The 20,840-nt window shown below is 32.6% G+C and overlaps 1 protein-coding gene across 2 annotated transcripts in view; it reads left to right on the forward strand.

The window, feature by feature from the left end:
- LOC149797547 (phospholipid-transporting ATPase VA-like) overlaps positions 1-17,766 on the forward strand; it is a 97,056-nt gene extending 79,290 nt beyond the window's left edge. For both annotated transcript variants that reach the window (XM_089962417.1, XM_089962418.1), the window contains exon 21: positions 1,006-17,766. In XM_089962417.1, the coding sequence (XP_089818543.1) occupies positions 1,006-1,315 (310 nt within the window). In that variant the 3' untranslated portion in view covers positions 1,316-17,766. The remainder of the gene's footprint in view (positions 1-1,005) is intronic.
- Positions 17,767-20,840: the final 3,074 nt, after the last annotated feature.

Consider the following 20,840-nt stretch of genomic DNA (forward strand, 5'->3'; position numbering starts at 1 on the left):
TCACATGTCCCAACACTTAACTACTGAGCCAACATGGCTAATTTTGGGTGGTGATCTCAGGGAGTTTCCAAGTAAGGGATGTAAGGAGAGATCCAGAAATCCATACTGACTGCATAAATTAACTCCCTTTGTAGTGCCATGCAGGTGAATATATCCTTTAAGGGTAGGGCACAAACAGTTTCTAAGTTTTGAATCAGGGGCTAGTCACCAGGGGGCATGGAGTGACCAGTGTCCACTGCTGGTTGTATAAATAATGCTATTTTCATTATGAAGATATGTATATCATATTTTCGTTGTTTTTTTTTCTGTTTGGAACATATACAAATATTTCATTCATTGTCCAAAAGCAAGTATATGAACAAGAGTTAGTCCTTAGCAACCAAACCCACACCTGTAATGTTTTGCTTACCTTTCAACTAAACAGCAGAGGACATCAATATTAACAGACAATTTAGCAAGTGTCCCAAATTTCTTTCTACTCCACAGTTTCTGTACATGTATGAATTTGCATTCATATGTTAATATGTCAGTCACCCAGATGAGTAATATTAGGCCCACTTGTGTCTCTTGTTTTGCTCATGATTTGAGACTTTTTCTTATGTTAGGAACAAATGCAGCCCTGGGCATTCACAAATCAAGGGACACAGCTCTTTTTAGGGGTTCATATGTCTGGTCTTGCACCTTTCAGTCAGCTGATAAGAATACAATGGAATATTTAAGATCCTATAAGTTGGTGAATAAAGCAAAGGTTATAGACCAGGTTCAGAGGTAGCCTCAGGTAAATACAAAATTTGCTGATAATGATGGAAGCCATCAGACATGTGCACTTTTTGTTATCTTTGATGATGTGACTTCTAAACTTCCCATCCATTTGACCTATGAACCCTAATCTATCTGCAAAATTATATGTTACAACAAAAAAAGTTTTCTAGGACAGGGTATAAAACATATGGAAGAACATTTATATACTGTATGTGTGTTATATTATTTTGTATCTGTTTCTAGGTTGGTGATAAAAGCTGTTCACAGAACTGTATTTCCAAATGTCATAATGGAAGCTCAGCTAAAGGAGAAACAAGAGAGAGCACAATCAGTTAATCCAGTGCCATCAAGAGTTAACTCCCCTACCTCTGAACCATCCACCTCAGAAGACCCAAGGGCCGACAGTGTCAGTGATATCCCCACAGTGTCCGAAGCTGTGTCTAGTCAAACTGCTGTCAGTACTCCAGTTCAAGTTCCTCCTGTTAGTTTCATTAATGGAAGTGCACGTAGGCGTAGTGGATCAATGAAAGAAGTTGTTGAATCTTATACATAGCATATGTGTATTCTAAATTATTGAAAACGTTTTTAAAAATTATTCCCAGTGAGTACATGTGGGATTCCAAAGTCTTTCATCTCTCTTTAGAAGTTGCTCATCTGTACAAGAGGAAGAAATCTGTGCCTAATTAGAGATAAATTCTCATATACTATTACAAGTGCATTCAACACTTGATGTTGTGTCTCACAATCTATACAATTATACCATTCCATAACAGCAAGTAATATGGACAGTTGTGTGGTCCATATTCTGCTCAGTATTGTTTTGTAGTATTTTGCCTCATACAGCAAACTCGGTGAATGTCATATTTTCTTGATTCTCATTTGTAAGTTCTGATGCAGAACACACATGGAACCACTAGGAGCAGGTCTTGTTACTCTTAGAGTGATGAATAGGTTTATGTACAGAATAAATACGACCAACTATACTGCAGAGTTATTTTTAAAAAATTTTTTTTTAATAAGTACATTGAATATGGACATTGTAATTTGTCTAGCTAAGAAAAAAAAAACCTATGTAAGGTGCTAAGTAATTTCTGTGATAAAATGTTGGATGCAGAACCTGGAAAACAAGTATTGCATGTAAAATATACTGTAGTACATTTTGATTCTATATTTACTGTGCCACATATATTTTCACAAATATGTAGTGATACATTTGTCATGAGATAAAAATAATTTTCCCTTTTGATTGTATTTTTATTGTGTCATGTATTTTCACATAAAATATTTATCGATATTTTTGTCATGATAAGCAATTTTACCATCTGTATTATTTAGCCAGCATAAAAAGCATGAAAATTAGCTGATGTTCTTATTATGCTATTGTCCTATCCAAGGTAAGTCCACTTTATGTACAGCACTCCCTCATTATAATGTTGTCCATACGAGCCATAGTGTAAAAAACCTTATAGTGGAAATGCCTTATAATGTACATAGCATATCTATGTACTATCACGTAATGAAGGGTCTGATAATGATGTGCTATGCTACCTGGGGTTTTTTATCATGTGAATTTATAACTGTTTTGCTTTGCAATATCTTTTTTTTCTGCCAAAATAGATTTCTGCATTCTGTAGATATGTCGACCATTCTGATTTTGACCAATACATTAAAGTTTTTAACCTGAAAATTAAATGCTTGTAATTTCTGTAATTCCTTTGCAAAAGCATACCTAAGTACTTTTGTGGCACAAAGCAAGTGAATATTAGCCAATCAGAAATCACATTGGCTTGGTATCCTGATCAACCTGAGAAAGTTCAAGAATGATGTAGAAAGCATTTTGAATCAATGATGTTTAATGATGAGCGAGTGTCTGGAAACATTTTTTGCTTGCAGATTCTGTAAGTTGGACTGCAATTGAAAACTATTTTTGTGCAGTTAAACTCCAAAATTTATTTTTTCATGGTTTTTCTTCGTAACTGCTTTTCGTGTAATCTGATAGAAAAGAGCCATTAGGAACCTTTGTGTTGCTGGACAAATAACACTATAATGCACAATTCTGTGTAGCTTTAAGTAAAATTAATTATCGATAATTAGGCTAAACATACCTCAGTATTGTAGTATTGTCATATTATTTTGTCAGTATTCATTTGTTGGGGCTGTTTAAGGAACTAATTAATTTGTTGCTGCCCTGGCTGTAAGGCTAGATTCACTTGGGTTATAACCCAGTGTCCTTCATGCATCTTTCATTATGTGCAATGTGCTGTTCAGCACTTTCTCAAAAACTAAATGACCAATTTGAATGAAACTTGACAACTTATTATGGCATGAAGGTTTATTTTTTTTTTTAAATTTGTACATGTGATCTCAGTTTGCCATAAAATGTGGCCACCATTTCTAGAAAATAAAAAAGTGACTTTAAATTTCTTTTTTTCAAAACCCACATAAACATAATTTAACCATATTTAGATAGCTGCCAGCTTAGTGGGTGATCAGAATTGTGATACAAATAAAAGTGGTTGTATGATGTAAAATTTTGGAAGTGAATCTTTATTTCTCTAACAGGCCTCACTCATTAGAAATCTTCAACAAATGCACAGATGATCAAGTGAGTAAAGCCTACCCTTGTGCTTTTGTATAATTTTATAACTTAGTCTTGTATTAATGTAATTAAGTGGAAAAGGATACAGTACAATTATGTATTATACATCAGACCTGCCAACCCTAATAAGATTGTCTCAGTAAGGCAGTTGATATTTTTCTGTAAGTTTGACCAGTTTTCAGTAATGTTTAACAAAATACCATGTACTGCATTGTAAAAATGGAAAATGTCATTTAAAATGTTTAGTATTCAAAACTGATCCTGTGATGGTAAACATTATGTTCAACTGAAAAGTTTGTACAGTACATGTAGACCTTATTTACCTCTAGTACAAATGCACAAACGTCAGTTCCAAACCCTATGCTGCTCAATGGCTCGTTGCCATCTCTTAACTTTATGTAATTTTTTGAAATTTTGTTTGATTACACATGGTGATATTGATATCTCCTGCCACAAGACATACACAAATCAACATGTGTTGTCCAATAAATGTAATTATGTCCCTTCCTGATTTTACTGACAAGAATCTGATTATTCCTTTGTATTCTTCTGTACTGATTATTAACACTTTTTAAGAGGCTTGTTTTCCTTTTTATCTTTAACATGCATCGCTTGTTGGACAACATTTTTAAAATTTCTATAATGAACAATTTAATCATGAAAATGCTTTGCATGAAATGTGTGCAGTTTAAAACACCTGAGGTACTATTGTAAAGTTAGTCTGGTTCCCTTATTAATTCCACGAAATATATATATTTAACCCAGATTCAGATCAGACACGAATGAGCCAGTTATCCAGGTTTTACCACAACAATCTAATTTACATAGATTTTTGCTGTTATTCCTAAAGTACCTTTTTGAAGGGTCATTTTTGCAAGACTTACAGCAAAATCATAAGGGTTGGCAGGTCTACTAAATGGGTAGATGTTACTGAGGTTCATAGACTTAGATTTTCTGTGAAAATATTAAATTGCAGAATTTTTATCTGGTCAGCGATATTGGTTTCTGTTGCATTAAGGTAGGACCTGTTTGAGAAGGCGAAGGTAGTTCTTCAGAACAAACTTAGTTCCTGGTGCACTTCTATCAGATTGCAAATAATAAAGTTATCCCCAGTAAACAGATGCCAAGTTGACATGTATTAGCCTTCGGTGAGACTTTATTTAGGGGAGATTGGCAACATCTATAATTTTTAATCTAAGACCATGAGGACTTCAAAAACAAAATTGATGTTTTTCTTTTTTTTTCTCCTCATCAGAATTAACATATCAGGGTCAAAGGTTGATTAATCACTGGTGCTGATATAAATAAATAAAACCATTCACGATATTTCTTTTTGCATGTAATTCAACTCAAAACTGGAAGAAAATGCAAATATTAAGATAAATTTTAATTTTTATTTACCTGTCTTGACTTTCGAAAGTTAAAAGAAACCCCACCAAAAATGAAAAAAATTATTAAAGGAGTCTTTATTTTTCATGCTGTTTTTTTTTTCAGCCCATTAAAATTGATTAAAGAAATCTGTTTTTCTTGCAGTGATTTTACAGCATGTTAAAATTGATTAAAATCAACCTGCTTTTCATGCTTAAAATACTTAAAAATGGCAAAACTTTGTTCATATGCTGGCAAGTTTACTTGTATCTAGGGTGAATCTTGTGACCATATTTATGTTGTATTTTTTACACTGGAATTATGTTCTGCTTGTCAAATGTACATTTTGGAGACATTTTATTTGACTTCTTTGTGTATCTGTATATAAATATTTCTAATAATCTGTTCTCCTCCTTTTTGATTTGTAAAATTTTTAAGGTAATGTATTTTTCTTAAGTGAGGATGATATTTTTGATATTTTGAAGTTGTGGTAAATATGATAGATGCATTTGGGTATCTTATTCTAGCTGCCTTTATTCATATATAAAGCATTCACTTGATACATATTGAAAGTCTTTGTCTAGAGTTTTTTTTCCCCATTTTTGAAAAGTTTGACATTTTGAAAAATCATGGTTAAACTGTGGTTACATCAATCGTGTTTTCCTTTTTATTCATAATTAAATATTCCAATAAATAAATAAATATTCCAATTAACAATGAAATATCCTAATAAATAAACAAATATTCCAATTCCTGGATGATAGAAAAAATATGATAGTGTTAAAGTCAACCTAAAACACTTTGATTTGGAAAATGGTTTATATGATGCATTCAGATTTGTTGTAAACTGTCTGGTGCATTAGTCTGACAAACTTTTTGGTCAGATACTGTTTTTTCGTAGCACAGTTTTAGGCTGGTACTAGTGTACTGGAATTACTAGTATACTGTTAATATTCATGTAGTTTGTAGATATTTATTAATGATTTTTACAGAGCTGGGGGCCAACTTTTTACCTTCCTGTTAATGAATTTTTCTCGTAATCTCCCCTCCAATACCAAGTATGGACAAGAGTTCTGGTTAGCTTCTTCTTACAATTAATCATCTTTGATTTAAAAATATTATGTATTACATTTAATCAAAATTTGCAGTATTTCAAAATGGATTAGATGGAAATCAAATTAACTGAAGGCTATAGTCAAGTAAATTTGTTAAATTTGATAAAAATACAAATAAAAGTTGCAATGCTCACACATTAACCCCTGGAGGTTTTTGTTGTTTTCGTCTGAAGTTCGAGTAGGAAACAAATTTTGACAGCAATTTCTGAATAAATCCTAATAAATCAACTTCCAGGTGATTTTCCAATAGCATATTGCCTAGTTGTGTTAGAAACATTGTTTTTTATTGGCTATTTGGCTCACACATGAGCAGAAGTGTAAAACCTGGGAGTTCTTTTTTTTCTTTTTTCTCTCTTAACGGACCCTTTATTTTTGTATCGAGACCACTCTTTATTCCAAATGCCCACCTTATCCTACTTTTTGCAAAGGTTCGTCTGTCTGTTTGCAGTTCATACCGGTCTGCCTTAGATTTGAGACAAAAAATTCTAAAATCTGGACACAAAATCGGATTCTGGCCACAGGCGAATTTTGGGTGGAATAAACTTGGGTAAAAAAAAATTAGGCTTTTCCCTCTGCATTTTGTAGTGCAACTAGAACTTATGGATTATTTGGTATCGTTGTAGAGCTACATCTGTCTACCTTTCTATACAAACCACCCACTTTAGTGTATCATACATGACCTTGACGCTCCAGAGCTCGGCAGTAGGCTACTACCTTCTGCCACGTAAACTCGTCGCCAGGGGTTAATGTGTTATGGAATTTCTGTCAAATCTTATTGATTTTATTGATGACTGTACAAGTATTGTCAATCATATATATTTTCCTGAACATCACATATTTGTATCTTTGAACTTGTTAGTTATTACATACATTCATAATCAACGAACATAGGCCTGCATGTACTTTCCTTAAATTAATAACTATATGAAGTGTAAATTCCTTATTTGGACTTATTATGAATACATGCAAAGATAAATCTTATGTAAGATGTAAGTGACTATTAGGATTTAAGATATACCATTCAGATAATCCACAGCCTTATTTGTCATTGGCACCATTATGCTGTACTACTCTTACGGCATTTAAGATATACCATTATGACCATCAGTACCCTTATTTCTCATTGGTACCACTATGCTGTATTTGTCATACGGTGGTTAGAATATACTATTGTGACCATACATAGGTTTATTTCTCATTGGTACCATTTTGCTGTACAGCATTTAAGTTATACCATTATAACCATCCATACCAGTATTTGTTCTTGGCACCATTATGCTGTATTCATACAAAACTATACCATTATGACCATTCATAGCCCTATTTGTCATTGGCACCATTATGTTGTACTCATACAAAGCTATTCCAATCTGACCATTCATAGCCCTATTTGTCATTGGCACCATTATGTTGTACTCATACAAAGCTATTCCAATCTGACCATTCATAGCTTTATTTGTCATTGGCACCGTTGTGCTGTATTCTTCTTATAGCATTTAAGCTATACCATTACGACCATCTATTGCCTTTTTTGTCATTTACACCATTATTCTGGAATCCTCATGCAAGATTAATATTAAAAATAATACTTCCTACAATGTATAATGCAGAAGAATCACTATCAAGTGCTAGACTGTGCAAGGTTCTTTATTTTTACTTCATACTAGAGAAAGTTTATTTACAAATTGATATTGCTGGCACAGATCAGTCAGCATTTAGGCCAACAGCAAAACAAATTGTGTAGTCAATGTATGCAATGATGGGTTGATAATGGTCAACATCATGCATGTGTATACCCCCACCTCTTTAGATATTGAAGCATATCACAATAATCGTGTCCATCCATCTATCTGGTACTTATCAGTGCTGCTTTTCTTGCAGTTTTTGAACAGTCGCCATGAAATTTGGTATATAGCATTGAAATCTTTTGAAGATACACATATCACTTTGCTGAGTGTGATTTATTAGAGTTATTGCCCATTTTAATTTGAAGTTTGATGACACAATTTTGGTAGTGCAGCTAGTCCTGTTGTTTGTCTTGAAGTTTCTTTTTTGCTTTGTTTTTTGCTAATCTTTGTGGGCTCATAGTTTTTGTAAGAGTTGTTGACATTGTTTACTTACAACTTTGTGCAATGTGTTTGAATTTGTAAATGCAACTACTTTTGCATTTTTAGTGGATTGCTGTTAACTCAACACATATTACAGTCATCATCATAAATATACTTGCATATTTTTGTTGTTACTGTACACAACCATCAGTTAAATCAATTTGTTATTCTTTGTTGTTTACTTCTGATGAGTATTGCTTGATACATTGTGTCCTATTGTCGTTCAACTCTTTTCCATTTTGTACAAATGATCCTCTCTATGTTAGCAATTTAGGGCAAATATTGTTTTCAATCATAATTTTATTGCAGCTATAAATAGCTCAATTGTATCCTCACCTATCAGTGCACTAACTTGGAAACTAGTTTATGGATGAGAAAATGTCCTTAGTTAAGTACCGGTGAAAAGGTCAGAGGTAGAGGTCATTGGGTTGGTATTCATTGTAGGCATAATAATATTTTCTTTGTATCAGTATATTTAGATCTGTTTGTTGTGGCAATAATTTTGCTGTTAGCATAAATATTATTGGTTCAGAAATGTTCCGTGGTCACAACTGCAAAAACTTTTTTTTAGCAACATCCTTTTAAAGTGCATGGAATATATATATATATATATATATATATATATATATATATATATATATATATATATATATATATATATATATATATATATATATATTCACACACACCATCAAGCTATCTACCACTGTTTGATTTATAGGGATCATTGTATTGAAAACCAACCATCTTAAATATGAAATACAATGGAAGCTATATATGGCATCAAATTATCAATCACTAATTGATTTATAAGGATACATTATGTTGAAAACCTGTGATCTTGAGTATGAAATACCATAAATGAAGAACTGTACATTTTTTTAGTTTTGCAGAGAACTGCCCATCTATTTACATGAGAATGGCACATTCAAACAATTTTTGTTCTGAATTCAGACTTGGCCTTATTTGTGGATACCTTTAGAGTTAATTGCACAGGAAATCAGAGTTGTTTATTGTCAATTTCACTTAGCTGTTTGCCTTGTGCAAAATGTGCACATTTTGTATTCATGTCAAAGTGATCAGTCTTAGACCTTCTGTTTGTTTAAATGTATATTCCAATATGTCTTGCAATTTAACTCGTTACATTGATACTACATTTTTAAAAATCAGCTTACAATAAGGCACAGAGTTTTATTTTTTGCCATGTATGATTTTGTTTCTAATGATTTGTAATATTGGATTTCTCAGGTACTTATAAAACAATTTTGTTTTTATGATCCATGCATGCCTTTTGATACTTTGTATTAAAATGTATCGATTGCAAATGTATAGAGTTTAATGGCACATCAGTACAATACTGGTTACACAGTGACAAAGTAAATTTAAGTATCTTAAGAAAGGCATGAGAACAAAGATAACACAAAAAATTGACTTACGTATTACACGCTTATAAATCAATTCAAACTGCAAACAACAGATCTTGGTCTGCCATAGCATAATGTGCCTGCAGATCAGGGTCTATTTTGTTTGTTCTACTGATTATTCTTAACAAACTGCACAGACTCAGATCTGCTGGCGCATTATGTGACTTCAGATCTGGGTCTGTTCAGTTTGCAGTTGGACTTGTCTTATAATCCAGGATAGATGGTAATAACCTTTAAAATACAATGTCTATTTATATTAACCACACTCATTTGGAAAATCCAAGAACTTGCCAGCTTGAACATCTTTATGGGACACATCCCAAAGTAAACATTTGTCTCCAGTAATTGCCTCCTAGGACATGGGAGTGCACATCTGGTTGGTTTACATCACAAGCTGACAGGGGGGAAGGAGAGAGATGAATATCCAATCCAGTTTGTGAAGATACTTTTTTGAAAAGTAGACAAATAGGAGCATGAAATCATGGAAATATAAAGTATTAGAATTTCCTCTCTCTCTCCACTAATTTACAAACTGTCACCCAGTTACCAGAGATTTAAAAGTTGAACAGTGACCTATGTCCAATGATACAATTTAAAACATACTATGTATTAGATTCATAACTTCATTAGAATAATAATAGGTCATTCATCTGTGTCAAGTAATTTCATAAGAATTTTATCGAGTAATGCTAGATTTTAAGTGTCAGCAGGCATCTTACACCTAATAGAATCACAATAATTTCAGTTATAAAAAATTAGATAAATGAAAATTTGAATAATGAAATAAGCCTGTTGGATATAATAGTTCAACCAATTTCATATGTTGTACATCATTTAAGATGTAACCCAGTGTTATCAGAACTTTTTGAGCACCTGTCTTAAGCTGTGGCTAAAATCTGAAAGGTTTTATAACATTGATTTGAATCAAGATGGAATCATGGAACTTTCTGAACTTAAAATATGTCAGCAGACTTTGAAGTATCACATCTGAGGATGGGCGTTGCCTCGAGTCATATTTTTGTCATGACAAAAAATGTATAAACTATGTTTTGTTGCTGGTCCAGATTCATTGAATTTTTAGAGTTTTGTGCAATTTGACATTATTCAAAATATTTAAGACGAGAGATTTATTTAATAACTTTGAGTTAATAAGACTGTTTTGTCTCAGTAGGCCTTCCCAGAAAAGGACATCAAACATGAACTCAGTCTGACCTCTAATATCATTTGCCATATGACATCAAACATGAACTCAGTCTGACCTCTAAGATCATTTGCTATATGTATTATTCTTTACATGGCAAAAAATATTTACAATCCAACACTTACCTGGACAGCTCAAAATTTAGCTCATCAATTAGGAGTAAATACCTTGTTTTATATGGAACCAAAATTAGACATTTTTAATTAGACACAAGGGTTGTTATTGAAAATATTTTACCTATGCCATTTGAGTCTTGCACACATTTCTTAATAAGTAATGTACATTACTTTTATATCATATACATGTAGTTTGAAGAAGCCATACTATCACACCAGTAACTGTTCATTTCTTAATTATAATTATATGTGAGAGAAAAAACTATAAAAAATTCTAAGACAATTGCACTTGCCAGGAAAGAAAAATAACTTTTTTGTTGACTTTTTGTAGTATAATCAAAATTTATTGACAGTAAATGTTTTGAAAAGAAATCCTGTTTAAGTAATGATATGAATCTATAGGATTATAGTGACATATAACTATATGTTTTAGTAATGCAGAAGAATCTTCAGGATTATACTGACATACAGTTAAGTAATGCAGAAGAATCTTCAGGATTATACTGACATACAGTTAAGTAATGGATATGAATCTTCAGGATTATACTGACATACAGTTAAGTAATGGAGACGAATCTTCAGGATTATACTGACATATAGATCTTTAAACAGTGGATATGAATCATTAGGATTATATTGACATACAGTTAACATGGTTCCCATGCTTTTCTAGATATAAATTTCCAGGTCTTTTCCAGGTTTTTTCCAAGATGAAGTTAATTTTTTCAAGGTTAACATATGACCATTACTGAATGGAATTAAAGAACATTTTGGATCATAAAACATGCATTTTCCAAATCTGAAGATGTTTCTCTTTGAAGACTCCAAAACGTACATGTCTGAAAAGATAACCATGTACAAGACCACAAAATGAGTCACACAAAACAAATTTGAATATATTCCTATAAATTGGCATTTAAAGCCATTTCAATGTACAGAATACAAATCCTAACTTTGCTGACATGCAGTATGTTGCTACGTGGAAACAATATAATGAGCATAAATTATTTTGTTTCCTTTCAACCTTTAATTCTAAAGAATTCTAGAGCAATATTTGTGCATGTTATAAAAAGTAAACATTTCCTATCACAGTATAAAAAAAAACCCACCCTATAAATGCAAAGTATTAGAATCTTGTCTTGTTACGAAAAATGTTTAACCCTGAATTTATGTGTTCCAATAAAATCTCAAGATTTTTCAACCAACCTAAACTCCTTAGGATGATTTCGTTAAAAATTCCATCATTTAAAGACATTTACAAAAGGGCTGATTTAAAGTTTGACAAAAGAACTTCAAAATTATGTATTGTTGCATAAACAAGGACTGAATTTTCAGTAAAATCAACTTATCTTCTTATAGTTCAATAAACCTGTCCCCAAACTTGTAATGATACATGAGCTCTTATTGTTTCTTAATATGTAATAAAAGGGACAACAATTTCCCATTTCTCCTGCGTTCTGTTCAAGATTCGAAACCAATGCTTCAAGCTACATGTCACTGTGTAATAGTTTCGCACCAAAGGTCAGCTCAGAGATTCAAAATGTTCTAATCCAGGTTTCCTCCGAATATTCCAACCCCATTTTTCACATTTGGACATTTAGGATAGAGTGTGGGTTCAGAGCAATTACATATAAAAAATTTTGGAATCTGATGCCACCGTAAGATAGCTTACCAGCGGGCCAAGCAAATTTAAACTGTTATATCGACTTATACCTGCATGAAATCGATAGGAAAATTATTTATTTTCTCAAAAAGGGCAAGTATTATAATCATTATTTCTTTAACCTGCTGGCAGACTAGACGAAACTCGGCATAGATGAAACCTGACCCGGTGCTCGCCAGTTGCATTAATAGTCACATGAATTCACAACTCTTAAACAACGACATCGGAAGTCCAATGATATCAACAACAAACTTCTTTTTAATGTTGTACAGAATTTCAATTATATTAAATGAAAGCCTGATACCTTTTGTAAAAATCAGAAAGAACATATTATAAACATATTTATTTCGAGAACAACTACAAGAAAACTGGCCAGTCTGATTCATCAAGCAGAGTAGTCTGGTTCCCTCCGTCATATGCTCCCTGCATGAGATAGCACATGTCAGAGTGGTAGTCGCAGAGTAAATATAGAAAATTTTGAGCTCTTTTTTCGTTTTTGTATTTTTGTTACAATCAGTACAATACTTTCATTTAATATTTTTTTCTACATTATTTGAAATTGACGGTTGTTAGATTCTATGTGCTCATGCCTCTTGCAATTGAAATCACTAGTGCCAGCTCAAATTTCATCAACTCATTAGTTTTATCATCTTTCAGCAGATTAAAGACAGATTTTAATACTTGCAATTTCTGAGAAATTAAATAATTTTCATATCAATTTCATGCAGGTATAACTCAATTTAACAACATTTAAGTTTGCTAGCCCATCCCCTTAGCGGCTATGCTTTAATGCCACCATGTTGGCCTCTTGTGATTCTAGACTGGTTTTCATACCTTCCATAAAAAAAGATATGGATATCGAGCTGTCTGTGAAAGAATCGAATCCAATGAGCGTTTGAATTGTCTCAACAAATATATTTATGGCAAGCACCCAAATGATCCATATTGTAACCTCCTAATATTTTGGTTAGAACTCGATAAATGTAACTCATGATCAGTTCAGTTACGTAATTGTTTCGGGTGTCAAGATGTATAGGGAAAATTCCCGGGGTTTTCCCTGACTTTTGTCAATATTTGCTAAATTCAAGGACTTTTCATGGTTGGGAAAAAAGTTATCATTTCTTCCAATTTTTTTTTCGATTTCCTGGTAGCTTGGAAACCCTGAGTTAAATAATGAATATGAATCTTCAGGATTATACTGGCATATAGATCTTTAAGCAATGGATATGAATATTTAGGATTATACTGACATACAGCTATCGGTTTAAGTAATGTTTATTAATTATTATGAACATCAATGAAGTCTCATTACCAGATCTGTTTACCCTTTCCCATCTCCAAAAGCAGTCTTCCGTAGTTTTTAACAACTCTCAGTAGTATCTGTTTCTTTTACCAAGTAAAGAAACATATTTTACTAAGACCAGTATAATTCTACCTTTTCTAGCTAAATTCTTAAATAGTTTACTTTCCCTGCTGCAAATATCCTGTCCATAACTTTTTTTTCATTACTTGCTCAATATTTTTCAGCAACCCATGTTCATTCATCCATTGTTATGGCAGGGAGACAAAAAGTTTATTCTGTTTTTCTTCAATTCTTTACTTGATTTAAACTAAGACTATGGCACATATAGTTTACATATTCAACACTTCATTAGTCATTGGGATGTCTTTGTAACATGAAAATAGAGCTACAAGATATTTTAGCCTAGCACTTTTTTATTTTCATTCAAGCTTCCTTGTTACTAGGATGTATAAGACAACCTGCTTCCATTTCAACTTGTCTGACATCTTATAAGCTGCTGTTACTAGTCTTGTTGGCTGTGTTAAGTTGAGTGATAAAGTCTCCTTTTATACATGGAAAAATTATGATGGAGGATTCATCAGTTACCATTATGACATGAGGATGCAAGAAATTGTGATGAAAACTTACTTGTGAAGTGAAGAGGCAACAGTCCAGATTTAGCTATGGGATCTTTATTTGATAATTACAGACTGGCTGTACACCAAATAGATTATACACATTATACCTGTACATTAATGTCAAAATGTTAAAGACTGTCACTTGTTGTTTAATCCATGACTTTCAGTTTGCATTTTCTGCTTACAGCAGTACTGTTATGTTTTATCTCTTTTGAATTGTTAATTCTTTATGTTTTATATATATTTTGTTGTTTGTATATTTCTTTGCAGGTCCAAACAGATAAAATGCTGTCATTAAACAAACATGGTGGATCAGTTGTGAATTGTAAACAGGTACATTGTGTGCCTTAAGGTGTGCATAGCGATCACCTCTGAAATGACTTGTGCATAGAACTAATGAATTACCAGTGGGCCATAATTGAGGATATTTGTGTGGTCTGTTTGAAAAGTTTGTTTTATTCTTGCCCACCTCTACAAATACTGTAAATACAGATACTTTTGTTATTTATTTTGCTTTGGATGATGATTGATGAAGTAATGCATTTCTATTTTCTTCATATTTTCCCATAGCACATTTGAGTCTGGTATGTACTTTGTAATGTATAGATAGATATCTTGTTACCTGTACAAATTTTTTCAAATTGTGCAAAAGCCTATTTACTGTATGCAACTTGGGTTGATTTCAAAATTGTCATGAATATGATGGGTTTTTTTCTCAACAAAATCAAACTAAAGACATAATTTCAGTTCTCTTTTTTTTCTGTTATAGCTGCTGGTGAAATATAAATGTTTCACACAAAAAATTCTGTATCTTGAAATTTTTAAGTGAATAAAGCTTGTTCCATTATAAACATACATTGAACCCAGGGAAGGCACTTTTAAAAATATATGACAGGTTACTCTGAAATACTCCAAGAGTTCATATAAAAATGATACAGAATTACAAATCATGTCTATGGATACACATTAAAACTGCCTTCCCTAGGTCATTAGTATATTTTACTCAAATAGCCCTTACTAGTGTTTTCGTTAAAAATGTTATGGAATTAATTTTGCATTTGTCCATTGTTGAAATAGTTGTTACAGTTCACCCTCCTTAAAACACTGGAAGTGGGGGAACCTTATACTGGGAAATATTCGAACAAGACCGTGTCCTGAAAATTTATTAAAACACAAAAGGTATTTTAATGGTTTAATCCAATTACAATTCTCATTATAAATGAATTACCAAAGTGATGAAAAGTAGCATTGAAAAAAAAATAGACAAAATTTACATCGGATCCTGGACCATACCCACATTATGAGGGCAATGGTATAGGGAGTTTCACGGTTAGTATCTCCCTTTGAAAACACCGGAGGGCATCTCAGTGCAACTCACTTCCGGATAGTTCAGTCAATTAAGATGGCAGATGTAGATCAAGAAAATGTGACAGACCACTCACATTATGCAAGCAGGATCGATATCTCACTATCTTAAAAAGAAATATTATCAATATTTGATCAATTGTTTTTACATCCTGCGCTGCTCCCAGCTTTCAAATACATATTATCTGCCCATTTCAGAACTTCATTATCTTTCCATTACGACCATATGCTCTAGTTTGTATTATTTGATTGTGTGAAAGTGTATCGCAGTGTAAAAAGTTCTTGCAATTTATCTCCCTTGAAGAATAATGAAAATATGTTTATTTTTTACAATTTCAATCATAGCAGTTAATGGATGTTGAACAACAACAAGAAAATTTTTTAACTTCTTAAGGTTCATTTATTATTGATTTAGACTGTTGCTTTTCTATTAATATTCATCATATTTTTCACGAAATAATTTGAGTTTTTTTCAAAATGTACAAATGTCAACCACGCTTGAACAGAAGACTGTTCTAGATAAATTTGCTGGTGGCAATCATAAATGTTGCCTAAAGACCCCTACAAATTTGTGAAGTATTACGTGTCAGCACAAGCAAAGAAAAATCATGCTGAAAGTTATTGCATATTCCATCCGATACTTGATGTTTCAAAAGTCAAAAAGAAAATGACAAAAAAAAACCACCATTGGGCATGTATTTTATTATGAATATTGTATGATTGTATTTACACCCAAATATGAATAAATATTCCGTCGGCATTAATTACATTCCTTTAACGTTATGATAGCTAATGTAATTCTTGCTTTGTTAAGTTCCTCTAAATACATTAAAATACTGTGTTCCATTTTAAAATAAAAAAACAATTCTGGTTTAAAATAGTCGGCATTACAAATCAGCCGACGTATCGAATTCGTGTTATAATTTTCTTATCGAACTTGTGTTATAACTTTCTTAACTCGTGTTATAAACAAACTATTAGCCTTGCAAAAGTAACTGAGAAAGAAGGATATATCAGCATATGAAGAATGCACATTATTGAGATTGTTTTCGTTCAGGTTATTTAGCCAAAAATGTGCAATAAATGTTTAAAATTGGAGAGCAAAGTGAAATGTTCCTACAAATGGATCTGAAATTATGGAGAATGAATCTATATTATTATGTATGGACAGTGTATTTAATTTAATTATTGATATCATTTAAGTATGGAAAGTAAATATTGTTTAATTATCTGATGCAGTGTAAGTATGGACACTGAATCTAATTATCTAATCCTAGTATGAACAAAAGATGTTTGACATATATAATTGATTCATTAGTTTAACCATAATGATCTGTAGTACAGCTAAGATTCCTCCCTTTGTTGACTTTATGTTTCGTTAACCAAGTGTAGAACAGTAAACTATCTGGAACTGAAAATTTTTTGTGGGCATGTGCATTGGAGCTAAGGGAGGTAAATTTAGGCGCTAAGATCAGTAACTCTGTTGCAACCATGAAACCCCCTATACTGTGGGACGTTTTTGCTACAGACCACTTCATATTTATGAAAAAAAAGTACACCAACATTGTTGTATTAAAGACGTTATAATCCACCACATTAAAAAACAGGGTTACTTCAAATGAAGGCTTCAAATAGAAATTTCATTGCCAACCTTTTCCTTATCAACACAGTTTGACCATACTCACTCTTGAACATGCATTTTTCTCTCAATCTGATCAAAGAAAAATGACATTTTAATGCATTTCAGATAATTCAGTGTAAGTATATGCAATTCAGATACAATTATGTAATGCATTTCCTAATTCAGCTAAGAACTTTAGATTCATTATTTCCACATTGTAAATTGTTTAGATTTTATAGTATGGTTGGGAAAAAAAGATGTAATTTTGTACTTTCAGGGTCATTCAACTCAAAATCTTTCTGAATCATGTAGCAATAAGTTTCATGTATTTTTAAGAGCTACTCATTGCTGTTGAGAAGGTATTGATTGTATGCACACCATTTTAAAAAAGATGAGAAAAATTGGCTTTTTATCTTGTGTGGTATATGAAATGGAGTGTTTGTACTAAGTGTATTATTATATTTGCAAGATAGCAGCCTAATAAAAAGAATTGATCATACTAAACGTGTTTTAAAAAAAGCTATTTTCCAATCATTATCTTCATAATCACCATCAGAGGAGGCATGTTAACAAATCAATCTTCGATGAGGCTTCACGCAGCACATACAATATAGCTTTGCAACCATCTTTTAGGACCAGTTGATCTGTAAATAAAAATGGTTACATCAGGTACCAGTTTACAGAACATCTTGCAAGTATGGTCGGTTTTCTGTCCATTCAGTAGCACAAGTTTGCTATTGTTACTCCTCCAAAACTACATGGACGATTTGCCATGAAACTTTTTACATATTCAACCTATGATCTAGATGATCTGATATAAAAATGCTGCCATGTGGGCATCCTATATGGCCACCACAGCAGCCATCTTGAAAATCTTGTCACTACCCCGCCCCCTTGAATGGATGGTCATATCAAGATGGGTATTTCGCTAAAAGACTTTGTGTTGTCTGGTTGGTCCCAAGTGAAAATGGTGCTGACCTGAGATGGTGGCCATATTGAAAATCTTGTTAATCCTGCTTCTCATGCATGGATATCATATCATAATGGGTTTTTACTTAAAGGTTTTTGTCTACTTGAACTTGAGTGAAAATGGTGCAAATCTGAGGTCCAATATGTATAAGACAGGTTTGACTCTGAATTGAATGAACTTTTGTAAAGTCGTCGTGCAAACACGGTTCTCCTCCATATACCACACCAAACTTCAAGTAGTCATTGAGGACACCTTTCTAGGGGCATAGCTGTTTTCTGTATTAGAACATCCTGTTACTGGTTGCCTCCTTTAATCAATGGCAGATCTGCTAAATCCAGTTAACAGATTGTATACTACAAATATAAAAGGAATTGTCTGAATAGCTTTTCCCTCCCCAATCCACACATTCATTAAGAAATGATACACCGAGTTGGACTCTAGTCACATAGATACAGAAAGTTGGTGATATTTTTCCATGCACATAAGTAACTGCATATAGTTATACAAATCGACCATACAAGAAAATATCTGAAGTCTGAGTTCACACCGCCACATTCCTGAAGTATTCCCATGACTAAAGATGATTGCTTATTATTATATTTATTGCTATTTTATTTGACTTATGCATAGTAGATCCAGTTAACATTATCTGCAGAATTTCAAGTAATAAAATCGTCTTTGGCCCTAGATTGGGTATTACACATATAAAGAGAATTGTCTCGAAAATTCCCCAAACCCCACCACCACCACCAATTCAAATGTTCATTGAGGAATCATTCACTGAGTAGGACTTGTGGCACGCAGATATAAAAAGTTGGTGAAATTTTTCCCTGCACATCAGTGACTGCAGGTAAATATACAAATCTACAGTGCAAGGAAATATCCAAATGTGAGTGTCAGAGTTCACACCTCTACAATCATGAAGTATTCTCATAAATAATGTATTGCTAGTTAATTGCAATTTTGCATCGTAAATAACTGCATAATATGCATCCAATGTCTGACGCGGTCATACGATGAACATTTCATCCAGTTTATTGCATAAGGTATCTTCAACAAATAAATTGTTTAGTGTCTGGAGTTATTGCACAAAATGGTGCAAGAGAAAAATGTACAATGAGGGTGAAACTGTTATCATACAGTTACCTTATTTGCTCTTCCATGTTGGCCTTGCATCTGAGGTAATCACTTATTTTCATATTGAGTAACAATTTAATTGCTTAGATCAAGTTGCCACCAAGATTGATCTATCAGTTGCATGTTTATACTTGATATTTGATTCCCAACATTAACAGGATAGTATGTTATCTGCCGAGGACTAACTTGTATTAACGATCCTGGTGGAACATCTGATGAGAAACTGTATATTGTTTGTTCTTGGCTACTCTTGACAGAGCATGATCCAAACACAATTGAACAATTAACCAAAATTTATTTATTTGTGCTATGTTAACCGGAACATCGCCGTCGTATGATATTGTTGTGTCTACGACACTGCCATATTGTTGATTGTTGAAGCCCAACACTGACGCAATACTTGTTGCTGAAAAAAATCAATTAAGAGGATATTTTTTATGTTATTCTAGCACGTAATTTAGTTTGGAACCAACTCAAAATTGTCAGCAGTGGTGGCGTTGCCGCTGTTTCTTGTAATTAATTCTTTCACTGTCTTGGTCAGATCAGTAACGTTAGGCGCGTCTTGTGGTATTTTGAACGACGTCCAAGCACCAGGATTAAAACTAAAATCATCATTTATACCTGTTTTTATGTTAACCATTGAATGCAGGGCAGTTGCTGAAATTAATCCGATTTTTTATTGTTGATCAGGATGAAGTTGTATTGGCGGATTATAATTAACAGAAAAGTTTGCGCTGTCCGCAGTCAATTGTGAAGTAATAACGTTGTTGACATCATCTTTCGTGATATAAATATACGGTTACTGTTAGAGTAAATCGCGATGCAAAATTTCGTATTCGGAAGATGCTAATGATCCATTTGAGGGAAGATGATCGAGTATATCTACTGTTTTATTGTCGATTTCCTTCGCTGACATTTCCTGATTCTTTTCATGATATCAACAACATAAGTCGGTCAACCATTTCGCCTGTTGAAGTAAAATCGCGAATACCGTATCCACGATGTTCAGTCGATCTGTCTTCGATCATAGGCAATGTTTATATGGTTTTAGTACCATTTGTATACCCTTCTATTTTGTCCTTTATATACAAAATAACTTTCGTATAAAGACCAGCAATTATGCCTTGTCGAAATATTTCTCTTAATTCACGCAATTCTCCAATATCAGCTGAATCACTTTCATCGTATTTATTTTCGTCATTTTTTCTATTTTCTTTTAAAGACGATTAGTTAATACTTTTGTTTATTCATCGTTCATTAATTTTATTTTACTGACTCTCTAAACAGTATTGTGTTTATCATTAAAATCATCATATTCCCATTCTTCAACTTTGTTAAAAATAATATTTTGCAAATTATTTATAATTCTCTAACGTTCTGTTTCGTTTTGATCTTCTTGTAATTTCATTTTTTCTTCAATTTTTTTGAAAACTTCCTGCTGAAATTTATCTTTTTCAGAATTGTTTTCGAT

The sequence above is a fragment of the Sinohyriopsis cumingii genome, chromosome 6 (genome assembly GCF_028554795.1).
Source record: "Sinohyriopsis cumingii isolate HCF-2022 chromosome 6, ASM2855479v2, whole genome shotgun sequence".
Taxonomy (NCBI): Eukaryota; Metazoa; Mollusca; class Bivalvia; order Unionida; family Unionidae; genus Sinohyriopsis; species Sinohyriopsis cumingii.